Consider the following 12579-nt stretch of genomic DNA (forward strand, 5'->3'; position numbering starts at 1 on the left):
CCGACCCAGACCCTCCCTGCCCCACCTTCCCTGAGCCCTGGGCGGGTCTCACTGTCCACAGATCAGCCTGCGTCTGCCGCGCCCGTGAGGAGTGGCATGTTCTGCCCTTTATCACGGTCACTGCCTGTATCTCCATGGAGGCCACACCGCCCTGACTGGGCTGGCACCAGATGCCGCACTGACTGGTCCAGGGTCCTGTCTCTCCTGTGGGCCCCTGCACCGTAGCACCCCCTCCCCTCCCACCTCCTCCCGGTGCCAATCCCCGCGCAAGCGCACGCCTGCCCCAGGTGTGCCCGACGGGGCGCTGTTGGCGCAAATGGACAGCACGCTAGGAGCTGAGCAGTGGGCAGGGCTGGGTGGCTCCTCTGCCGGCACCCCCAGGCCCCCGCCGTCGGCCTCAGGCTGGGGTGACACCCTTGGCGCTCCTACAGCTCCACGGCTGGGACAGTCCTTTCAGGAGCCGCTGCTCCAGCCCCGCCCTGTGTCCATCTCTGGGCCCGATGTGGAGCTGCCAGCCCTTTCGAAGGCCTACGAGGAGCCCAGGTGTTGACAGGTGACCCTTCTTTCTACCCTGCCCGCACTGTGGCCACCCTGGCAAGTTCGTCCCCTCCCCCAGTCACGGCCAGCTTAGCAGCCAGGACCCAACAGGAGCAAGGCTGGGTAATTCCAAGGGCAGGGCAGCAGGTTAAGTCGGTTTCTAAGCCTTCATTCTTCCTCCAGAAGGGCCGAGAGCTTTCCGGGTGGAGGCCGAGATACCACGTGAGTTTCCACTGTTGTCACCTGTGAGGATTCACCGAGGGCTACGGGGCAGATTGGGACGCCCGGCGCCCGTCCCTGCCCCCGGCGGCTGGGCCGGCGCCCTACCCGCCACCCCACCACCTCCAACCCTGTCCTCTCGAACCTTACACCCTACCTGGCCTTTTAGTTACACAACGTCGCGAAGAAAAGACACAGGCTCCCAGGAACCAGTCGTGAGCGGCTGTAGTAAGAATTTCCTTGGAATTTCCCTCGGGTTAAAAAAGCAGTTTTGACTTTTCTCAAGCTTAGTAGCTCAGCAACTAAAAAGTAATGTTAGTACCACCGAAGGGCTTAAAAGCAAATTGTGGAAAAAGGAAAACTCATTTGATCGTAGCTGATAAAGACGCTCCGGCGTGACGGGGCCGCTGAGAATTCCTCCCAGGGCCAGCTCGCTCGGAGCCTCCCCTGCGAGGATCAGTGGCCGGTACAGTCGCCCAGAGACGCCTGCCATTCGCCAGGCCCCGATTAATGTTTAAAGAAACATGGGCAACGCTACGTGCTAGTCCTTTAAAAACAGCCACTGCTGAACTGAAATGCGCCAGCCTTTTCCCCAAAGACCTCGAATGCCCTCGCATATTACAAATAACATCTAACATTGATCTAACACTTCCTGTGGGCCGGGTGCTATTCTAAGTGTTTTGTATCTTTTTTCTAACCCTCAAAACACAACCCTAAGTGGTCTATGTATTTTTCCCACTTTCCTGGTGAGAGGGAAATTAAGCCTCAGCTTGGGAGTTGCCCTGGACCAAGCAGATAGCAAAGGGCAGGCCGAGGATTCAGACGCAGGTCTCTCTCCCCAAAAACACCTCCATCAATCACACTACCGACCAGGAGGCCTGCTGAGGTGCATGTGAGTAGAACCAGCACAGTGTTCTCCACAGTTTCCGCTCAGAAGCCAGGATTCAAAATTTATTCTTCAAAACGTCCCCAGTCCCATCCCACTGCCCCACCCAACACAAGTGCCCTAAAACCTGCAAGGTTTGGACCAAAGGGTGGAGTGGGATCGGGATGCGAGGGCCTTTATTTGCAATGTGGAGTCAGAGGGGGCCCTGGCCGGGCGGCTCAGCGGGTTGAGCGCCGTCCCCTCGCCCAAAGGGAGGGGATCCCATCCCCGGGCAGGGCGCCTGCCTAGGTTTTGGGTTTGACCCTCAGTCAGAGCACACGTGGGAGGCCCCCGATGGATATTTCTCTCACATCGGCGTCTCTCCCTCCCTCCCCTTCCTCTCTCTAAAATCAATTAGAAACCAAATGAAAGGCAAGAGGAGTCAGCTGCTCCTGTAAAATGTGTCTGCTCGGTGTGGTTCCAGCCTCCCCACCAGAGGGCAGTCGTCACGTGAAGCTCTGAAACCGGCCAGCCGCGCGCTCGGACCCCGCCCTGTGCTCAGACCCCTGCCCTGTCCCGTCTGGAGTTAGTTTCACAGCTCAGTGTAGGCCCCGAGAAGATCTCTGCTTCTCTCAGGCCCAAAACTAGTATGTGATGCTTTGCTCTCTTTGCCTAGCAACTGAAAGGAGCTCAGATACCATCCCTTTGATGGGAGTGTAAATGGGCCAAAGACAGGTGCTGGTACTGGTCCTGCTTTGGAGGCAGAAACCTTGTACCAAACACTCTTCTGTGTCCAAGATTTTATCATTTACTCCATTTAAATCCCGTCTGAGTTTCGGTACCTGTATTGCCCCAGAAGATCAGACTTACTCGCTTTTTCATGAGGAAGAAGGTTGAAGATTCTGATAAGACAACAACTTTTCCAGTGTCCAGCCCGGCCGTGAGCTGGAGACACCACCAGCAACGCGTCCGTGTGTTGATCACGTGGCACAATGCCTCACAGAGAGAATGCTCTACGGCCAGAGCCAAACCCAACCTTCCCGGCATCCCTGGGAGGCGGGGCCTCTTATTATGCCCATTTTAGAGATGGAGAAATTGAAACCCACCCAGGTGACGTAACAAGTTAGAGGACACAGCCTTTCTCAATGTTCTTAACCACCACGAAGTGATGGGTCTACCGGACATGAGACGGGCCCAAGTACACAGACTTGGCAGATTGGGGCGGGAGGCCCACTGGGGCCCAGAAAGTCAATGTCGAGAAAAGGCCCATGGGGTGGGGCAGGTAGGAAGCCGTCTGCACTGCAGGCCCCGTACCTCGGGCACAGCTGCTCGGGCACTGGCTTCCGCCCGCCCCTCCGCGCAGGCAGGGACCCCAGCTGCTCCTCGGGCACAGAAGGCAGGCAGCCTGGCAGGAGCCTGGCTCGCAGGCGGAGGGCACAGAGACCAGGGCCCACGTCTACGGGTGCATGGCCGCTGCCATCAGCTAAGGTTCAGGACAGAACCAGGCCCTGAGGGCGACCGTGGAGCTTGGCAGGGAAGAAAGCAGAGAGGGGAGGAAACCCTGGCCAGTGGTCAGCGTTACAAAAGGGCTTTGGTTTGGGATGTGGTCTGCGGCTCGGGGGGCAGGCAGACACCCACTGTGTGGCTGTGTCACAGGCCTTCAGGGTCAGAAAAGGAGCCAAAGGAGATTGTTCCCCCGAGTTTTCTGATTGTTCAATCTTCGATGGGCTTTTTTTTCCATTCTAAGAAAATGCAAGTTAGTAAAGGAACTGTGTTCCTGCACCTGCCCACTCCAGCGCCGACCCGTGACAAGGAAGCTTTCTCTCCATAAAACCTTCTCGTGTGTATTTGTGTCACATACACACTGTAGAGTAAAAAGCACCCATCACCCTGCGACCCCCCAGGAGGCAACTGCTGTCCCCAGGCACATACGTCCCAGGGAGAGTCCGTTTCTACGAGCAAACGCCGACCTGCAACAGCGCAAGCGGAAGCGCATCCCGCTGCAGGGCTTCCGACCCAGCGCGTCGGGAGGAGCCTCCGCGGCTTGACCCGGACTTGCCGCTTCCTTTCCAGGAGGTGACAGCCAAGAAACTGCCATTTGCTGCTGCTAATTCAGCAGCCGAGCCGGACTAGGCGCATCCTGGACTTCTGGGCTTTCACGCTTTCCTCCCCCCGGTGGCTCTGTTTTCAGGCCTACGGTGCCCCGCTCTGTGCCCCTCCGACCCTGGGGGTCCACCCTTCCAGGGCTCCCGCCTCCGATGCCACTTCCAAGGAGCCAAATGGAATAAACCCAGACGACGCGGCTCAGACGCCCCTCAGGGACAAGAGATTAAAGAGGGGACCGAAGAAAAGATACGGGACAGAGGGGTGTCCCGTATTTGAATGTGTGTACACATCTTAATCGTGCACCGGTGTCAGGGGGACGCCTCCGGCGGCTGCGCTGGCGACCAGGCTCCGTGTGGCCTCGGCTCCCGCTGGAAGGCAGCCACCTCTCCGGGCCGTTCGGAGGAGTCGGTTCCTCAGCCCACTGTCCGCCACGAGGACACTGTACCTACATTTTTCAAAGGCTGCTTCCGATTCTGAGTCCCCCGCTCTCCCAGGATCAGCTGGGCAGACACGTTTGCAAGGAGACTGAGACCGTGGGGCACCCCGCCCGGCAGCTGGAGCAAGTCCCCAAGCAGGCCCTATAAATAGCCCTCCGTTGTCAGCGCGCGGGGAGGAGAGGGAGCGCGTGGGGGTTTGGGCCTCGCCGACTGGCTGCGTCTGCCCGGGGGGGTAAGCCAATAGCTGCTCCGCCGACAGTCCGTCTAGAGGGCAGCTGCCGGCTGGACGGCGAGGGGACGCGGCCCCACGATGGCGCAGATCATCCTGAGGCACCTCATAGACACGCCCGTGCGCTACCAGGAGCAGTTTGAGGCCCGGGGGCTGGAGGACTGCCGGCTGGACCACGCTCTGTACGCGCTGCCCGGGCCGACCACCGTGGACCTGGGGCGAGCCAGGGCGCCCGACGGGCCGCCCGGGGAAGGCCGGGCGTGCTTCCAGGTCCTGCTGGACGTGGTCCAGTTCCTGCCCGAGGACATCCTCATACAGACCTTCGAGGGCTGGCTGCTGATCAAGGCCCAGCACGGCCCCCGGATGGACGAGCACGGCTTCGTGTCCAGGAGCTTCACGCGCCAGTACAGGCTGCCCGAGGGCCTGGAGACCCGGGACCTGACGGCCGCCCTCTGCCACGACGGCATCCTGGTGGTGGAGGCCAGGCGTCCGGCGGGGACTCAGTGAGGTCCCGCCCCGCCCCCCGGGCTTCTGGTCACAGGCAACCGGGGAGATCCCAGCGCGGCCGGCGAAGGTGCCCCAGGAGCGTGTGCGGGACCCACGTGTGAAGTGGTTTTTATGAAGATTGAAAACGTAGACGTGCTCCTGGTAGTTGAGTTTGTCTGTTGTCTTGCTCAGAGAGGATGCTTGTTAATTCTGTTCCCAGCTCAAAGCGATGCTCTTCTCACACCTGAGACACTGAGGGTTTGGGAGACGAGTTTGGGACCGGAGAGAACTCGGGATTATTTCACTTCTCCAGCAAGGCCGGGAGGCTGCCTCCGCAGCAGCTGGCGCGAAGAACCAGCCAACGTAAGGAACGTTTCCTGTTCATGGAAACTGTGTGTGGCGCCCATGCGATCCCCTCACCTGCCAGCTTTTCCTCTCAGTGTGTTTTAATGACAGTGGAGCTTTGTAAATACAGAGTCTGAGGCTAAAACACAGGACCTGGAACCTGGGTCTGGAATATTTCTGATTGACCACAGCTGTTTCTGCCTTACGCTCATGTGGCATTCAACATATCTTATTTTTAACAGTTCCAAATACGTACCTTGTTCTTTTTTTAAACTGAAAGTTATCTGCAGTTGTTGGTTGTTGTTTTTTTAAAGCAGCACATGTCCTGTGGATATTTATGAACTATTAATAAGATGTAACTTATACTCTTGTAAGTTAACATTAAGTCTAGGAAACCACTTTGAAAAGCACAGTTACCGAAGTTAAACGGTTTTGTTCTAGGCTCTTTAGATGCTACTGAAGGTTCTAGATTTCAGAAGATAGCAAACCGTAGGCACCTGCTCTGTGCTTAACCCTTAGCTTTAGATAGCCCCGTGGCCTGAGGCTCCCAGCCGGGTTCACAAGGCGCTGAGTTTATGCAGCCAGTGGGTCTGGGGTGCTTCTCTCCCGACTGCTGCCCCAGCCCCAGGCAATGCCAGGCTTGGGTGGGGGCTCAGGATTTGCCTTAGGAACGCCGTCCTGGACAGCTGGCCGGCGCCATTCCTAAGATCTGCCGTCTCATTCTGCACACACTAAATATTGCACCAGCACCGCCGTGAGCCTGAGGACAGCGCTGAGAATAGAAGGGGGAGGCGCGTGGGGCCGGGGACAGAAGCGGCTGCTGACACCACCACCCCGCTCCCCGGTGCAGACACACAGTAGCAGAAAAAGAAACGAAACAGCTCCACAAGTAGTGTTGAAACACTGTAACGAGAGATGCTTGTTTACAGTCTGATTAGACAGAAAGGACTTGGACGCTACTGTTTCGAGGAGGTTGTTGCCTCTGTGCTGAGGTTTGAGGTTTGAGCGTCCAACCCTAGGAAGCCGTTTTGTTACAGTAGCAGCTTTGCTACATAGAAGACCCATAGTAACCGATGAGATTCCGTCTGCTGGGTGACTGGAACTGAAATACCCGCTTTAGATGGTTCTTTCCCATCGACTGGCAGAATAGTGTGAAAACAAACAAATAGCGCCTCTCTGCTGGCCTTGATCTTAGTCTAGATGAGATCCTACTTCTGAGGAAGTCCAGGAAATGACATTCTTGCCATGAGGAGCCACTGATACCTACCCAATTTGGCTCAGTGGTTAAAGCATCAGCCCTCAGACTGAGGTCCTGGGTTTGATTCCAGCCAAGGACACATACCTTGGTTGCAGGCTCGATCCCTGGCCTAGATCAGGGCTTATGTGGGAGGCAACCAATTGATAGCAAACCGTAGGCACCTGCTCTCTGCTTAACCCTTAGCTTTAAATATTGCTTAAATATTTAAATATTTAATTTAAAAAAGTGATGTTTCTTTCTCTCTCCCTTCTACTCTCTATGAAAAGCAATGGAAAAAATATCCTCGGGTGAGGATTTTAAAATTAAAATAAATGCACCATCCAATTAGCATTTATTTGTTTCCAAGTTAAAGTAATACACAGCCATTTTTTTTAATTTGGAAAATATACCAAACACTAAGAAAATATAAACCACTTCTTCTTCTACTAACACAAGGTTGCTACTCCAAATGCCTACTTTAATTCCCCCTGTACATAAGCACTGTATCACTTTAACAAAATTAGGATTTTATTTGCCTGCAGTTTGCTAACCCAGTGGTCCTGGTGATTGTCTGTTCCCTTTCTGCCTCCTGCCTGCCCAGACCTTCTCTGCCCTTCTGCACCTCACCCTGAGCCCAGCAGGCTGACCCCTATGGACACATTATTCCACTTTCTAATTGGGTTCGGCCAGTGGAGCCGCAGACCACAGGCCAGAGTCTGCAGAGGGCTGGTGGGGTTAGGGTGGTCCTTTCCCCACCACTGACCAGACAGGCTCTGGCAGGGGCATCCCCACCTGGCCGGGGCTCCAGAGAGGGCGCCACTCCTCCAGGATGCCCACTCACGTTGGCTCCCGCATCCTAACACTTTCTTCCTTTCGTCCCCCCAGCAGTTGGGGGTAAGGTTTTCTGCCCTTTCCTAACCCCCTCATTGTTTGTCTGGTTTTAAGAATCAGCTGGGGCTCTTGTTAGATGTACAAATTTCCAGGTGCCCAACAGAGATTCTGGTGGGGGTGGGGAGCCCTTACATCTGTATTTGGGTGGTACCCCTGTGATGATTATGATGGGACAAGTTGGAAAGGGTCTTAACCAGGTGTTTTCACTCTCCCTGGGCGGCCCCAGCATTCAGCACCCAGGAACCGGGGATGCTAAACGTCCCACGCCGCTGAGCCAGCTCAACGCACAGAAGCAGGACTCTGGAAGCAGGACGGTCGCCGCATGGAATTTCAGATGGAACTCTGCTCATTCAGACACTTCACGGATGTGTGTTAAACCAGGACTCATCAAAATTACAGCTCTCCCAAGGAGCCAGACTAAATATAGGCTGACCTGGAAATTTTCCAGCCGATAGCATCGCCCTGGTGGAGGGATAAGGGAAAATGACTTCCAGACAAGTGATTATTTTAAACTGATTTATTCCCGTTCTTATTTTCTTCAAACATTATACAATGTTACATTTTATATAAACAACAGGAAAGAGGCGTAGTCTTCCTTCCAGAAGGGACAGTCTGAAAGAAATGTAGCACGTGTAGAAAGATACATTTAAACAAGTTCTCCCTCCCACTGCTCACCAGGCATGCACAGTGCCCTGCGTCTATTTATATTCTACTCTCTCAAGCGAGGATCCCAGATGCTTTTAACTGGTTTTCTGTATCCATAAGGTTTTATCTGCCCAGGGTGTCATCCTTGTGACATTTTTTGGGGGGAAAGGTACAGGAGACCTCTAATTTGTACAACTGCATGCGAATCTTCAATCATCTCAAGGTAATGAACATAATTAAAGATTATACTCACTTATTCATATTCCACGTGTGACACTGGGTTCAAGGCTTTAAAAGTCTGTGTCGGCTTCCCCAGGATCACTGAGCTAGTGTGCATGCTTGTCTCCTCGGGAGAAGTTCGCGTCGTCTGACCCACTGCGATTTGGACCTCACTCCTATCTAACTCAGCTGCTGTTGCCCTGGATAAAGAACAACTCCTCTCGGGCCCAGGGGACAGGCCGGAGGCCTCAGAAAGTCAGCAAGCAAAACAGACCACAGCCGGCCTGTCTCCGGACGCCGGGTCGGCCTCGAGTGCCGATACCGTGACAGAGCTGCTCTGAACAGCAGCTTGTCCCCCTATGGACTGATATAAAAGGTATTTGGATTCTGTGGCCCCCCCTTCAGAGGCTTTTAGTTAATGGAATTAACTAGGTTATTTACCAAAAGAATAAAGTGGTAATTAAAAACCAAGTCTAAATGGACAGGGCCACCGGGGAACGACAGCTGGTGCCCGATCCCAGCGGGGAGGGCGCTTAAACCCTGATCCTGCTCGCGGACATTTCCAGATTGAAAGTGCCTGATGTTTAACCCAACTGAAATGTGTGTCTGGAATATGTGTGGAATATATACCGTTTCCAAGCTTCCATGTCCCCCCACCCCGATCTTTTAGCCGTGTGACCTTTTATTTCACAGACTTAAAGAAATGGCTCCGTTGGCTGCAGTTACAGAACAAAGCATGACAGTCGTCCCGCAGGCGGCACCCCCCCCCAGAGGGCATGTTCTCCTCACGCCCTCGGAGGCGAAGGTCTGGGCAGCTCTGTCTCGGGGCAGGATGTGCTTCAGCAGGGTGAACCTGGATGCCTTTCCTACATGTCATTGGTACAGTCAGGACTGAAATTTCATGTTTTGTCTCCTCATATGAACATAATATAAGCAGCGTATTAAACAACACCGAGGGTGGAAACAAGGGCGTTTGATGAATAACTGTAAGCAATTCATGATCTTAGTGAACGGCTCAGACTCGGGACAGTGCTGGAGCTGATATTCATGAACACCAATGGCATCAAACATATGCCTGATCCATTTCAAAGGCGTCATTAATTAGCATGTGCAATAAATTCGATGCATGTCACCACCAAATGCAGCCAGGTTTGTGGAAAGATGGGAGTTATTATAGCAGTTTCATACCAGAAACACTCTATCAAGACTCACAGGCACGTGCATGTAAGAATGGCTGCTTTCCTAGGCATGTGCACCTCCATTACCATCACCGAAGAGAGAGTAGTGGGTGAAGGCCACCCACCGTCAAAGGCAGAAGCTCAGTTCCTTTAACAAACTGTCTTGTGGTATCTGGCCCCTTAAATGATCACACTTACTGCATTAGAGGGAACAGGGTGTTAAGTGGAATTGAAACAAAGTGCCCAGTATACCTAGGTCCCTGATCTGTTAGACTCGGTTTAGCTGTAAAGGACATTTGGAACTTGCTGCTTTTATCTTATCTCCAACTCCTTCCGGCCTCCCGCACCAGCTGACTGGCCAAATGCTCTTCTAGGTGGAATAAACTCCCGAGGGCCTCTCTCGGTTCAGGAAGTCAGCTGGGGCATCATGGGAAGTTTTCCTCTTTCATTCACTGCTTCTGACCTGGGTCCACGCTGTGGAGCAACGCTGTGACCTTGGGGACGTTAGGTGCCTTTCCTGAGCTTCGGTTTCCTCGTCTGTAAAATGAGGGTGTCGTGGGATTCAGAGGTAACACATCCAAAGCACTGGGCACAGAACGTGGCCCCGAATTAATAGTTGCCACCATCGAATGGGGTACATCAGCAGCTTGATTTGAAGTTTGTTTCTACGTGAGATGACTTCACCACAATAAATCCAGACAGAACGTGGCAGCCTGCGGGCCTCCTCTCTAACACAGCATTTGCAACCAGGGTGCCAAAAGAATTTTTGAAACATGCAACACTTGCCAATTTAGTCAGGGGCACTGACTTCTTTTCCCTTAGATTATCAAATAAAAAAATGACAACAGCCAACACAATAGCCGTCTGGTGTGAATGAATCATACATATTTTTTTGTCAGGTTGGCAAAAAAATAGAAGATATTTTTGTTGTGCCGCAGAATTTTTGTAATTAGTTTATGTGCATGAGATAAAAAGAGTTGGAAATCGCCGCTCTAAGCACATAGGAAACAAAGTAGCACATAGGAAACAAAGTAGCACACAGGGCTTTTGATAAAAGACTAGCGAGTGCCCTCTAGTGGTAAACAGGCAAAACACCTGAAAGCCTTTTTTAAACAGGATTCAGACTGAAATAGATCACAGAAATGCAATGCAAAGCTACAGGGATGAAACATAATATTTGGACAGGATTTTAACTTTCACAGCATCTTGTACAACCACGAAATAAAGGAAAACTTCCTTATCTATTATAAAGCAAATTGCAGTGCAATCATATGAGCAACCAAAGGATCCGAGCCAGAAACTGTTTTCCTTTTTAATCAGATGTGAGCCGCTGTGACTCATTGTTGCACTCGTGACTAAGTGGTAAATAAGGGACCGATTTCATAGTTCAGTGGGATGAACTGACAGACCTCTTTCCGGGTTCACATGGCAGCACATAGCTGATTATTTCACAGGACTTCTTATTTAGAAAAGAGGAAATGAGCTGTAAAATCTTCTCTAGTGCTTTTCTCTAAGCATTTGTTGTCATTTACAGAACTTCCCTGAACTTGACATTAACATCTAGCTCCTGAACTCTCAAAAGTCTCCATTTTTACCTATACTATTGTCCTTCAAATTCAACCAGAGCAGTAGTCATAGTCGATAGACTGGGTTCAAACCCCAGCCTCACCATTTACTGACCACGTGAGCTCTATGCCTCGTCTGTAACACATGAGCATTAATACCAGCTGCCTCACTGGTCTGTGACAAGGACTGATTAAGCTCATACATGGACAGTGGTTAGAACAGAGCCCGGAAAAGTCATTAACGAGCAGCTGGTATGTGCCCATCCTCAGTATCACAGAGGCTTAAGACAGAGGTCCTGCCCGCAGGGAGTTTATGGTCCACATGGGAAGATCTTGCTAAGGGTGGGGGGCCGTTACCCCACTGTTGGTTTTTAGGAGGAGGGCTTTCCCTTAAACATGCCCCTGGTTTCTCCTGTCTATTCTTGCCCTCCTCCCCCAGAAGCAGAGACTCACTTTGAGTAGAGTGACTCTGGGGACAATCCTTCCAATGCAGTTATAGGCCAACTGGATCCCCACTCTATAGTACATCGTACAATTCAGTGTGGTCAAGAATAAAGGTGGTAACTGGGCTCCCACCTGCCGACCACTGGGTATAATTCTCCACTGGCTAGAACTCAGCCTGAGAAGCAGACAAATATTTATTGAGGGGACCCCACAGACTGCAACAGAACATACTGACCCTCCCAAACCACCCACTGCTCACTTGTATGGTGTGGACCCAACACACGAATGTTTCCAGAAATGAAAGTTTGGTGTAGGCTGGAGCAATGGGAGTTTCTGGAGGCGGAACCTCACTGGCTCTCGAAGGATGGGGTAGACTGTGGATGGTCCTGAGGCAGGATAGTTAGATGTTAGGAGAATTTTTGACAAGTGGGAAAAGGGAAACTGAGACAGATGGTTAGACAAATAGGGCCAAAGAAGTCAAGCAACTTACAGCCGGCTAGTAAATCGCAAGGCCCTGTCTGCCCTGACCCACAACACCTGAGTGCAAGTGGTTTACACCTCTCCTCTCCAGCCAGAAAGCAAATAGCTTACATCACCCGGGCTGGGAGGTAGATAAGAGACCCAGGTAGTGCCATCTGTGCCAGCCAGACCCAAGGATAGATGACGTCGGGCGAATAAGTAACAACAACAAACCAAACAATTAAAACCAAAAATACAAGATACAGGCCGAGACAAACAGGCCTGGTCCCCCGTGTGCTCATTTTTGGACATCAACACACCTGGAAAAATGCATGAATATTCTGCTGAAACGCTCCCCTGAGACCTCCCTTAAGATTCCCTCTTGCAAGGGAGAAATAAAAGCCTCAAGAGAAAGGACCCAGCAGGCTCTCCCTGGAGCAGGCCCTCCCCTTACCTCAGGCAAGAACTTTCTCCTAAGCTCTAAGGGTGCTCAGGAGACGGCAATGAGGGGAGCACCGGGTGGCGGCAGCTCTTCCTGGAAAACTCCCTGGACCCGTCCCCAAGGCCCCCTTTCTCCGACTTTTCAGTGGCTCTCACTTCTCCGTGAACTCACGCAGCCCGCCTGGCTCACCTCTTTACTGGTGAAACTTAGAAAAGCTTATCCCTGTTTGGTGACTACATCGTGACATAGCCAAGCTACGCGGAGAAACAGGTGGC

General features: G+C 52.5%; 1 protein-coding gene across 2 annotated transcripts; it reads left to right on the plus strand.

Annotated features, from left to right (window-relative positions):
* Window positions 1-4342: 4342 nt before the first annotated feature.
* Window positions 4343-10244, plus strand: HSPB3 (heat shock protein family B (small) member 3). Of its 2 annotated transcripts, none has more exons than XM_081131486.1 (2): window positions 4343-5579; window positions 7579-10244. In XM_081131486.1, the coding sequence occupies exon 1, from the start codon at window positions 4475-4477 to the stop codon at window positions 4898-4900; it is 426 nt and encodes a 141-aa protein (XP_080987612.1). In that variant the 5' UTR covers window positions 4343-4474; the 3' UTR covers window positions 4901-5579; window positions 7579-10244. The 2 variants fall into 2 exon arrangements, with proteins under 2 accessions (XP_080987612.1, XP_080987613.1); XM_081131487.1 differs by having other exon boundaries at window positions 4387-5242.
* Window positions 10245-12579: the final 2335 nt, after the last annotated feature.

The sequence above is a fragment of the Miniopterus schreibersii genome (assembly GCF_964146895.1).
Source record: "Miniopterus schreibersii genome assembly, chromosome: 3".
Classification (NCBI taxonomy): domain Eukaryota; kingdom Metazoa; phylum Chordata; class Mammalia; order Chiroptera; family Miniopteridae; genus Miniopterus; species Miniopterus schreibersii.

What these genes read in the sequence shown, in the direction of transcription:
- HSPB3 (XM_081131486.1), top strand. Translation starts at nt 4,475, where the DNA reads ATGGCGCAGATCATCCTGAGGCACCTCATAGACACGCCCGTGCGCTAC.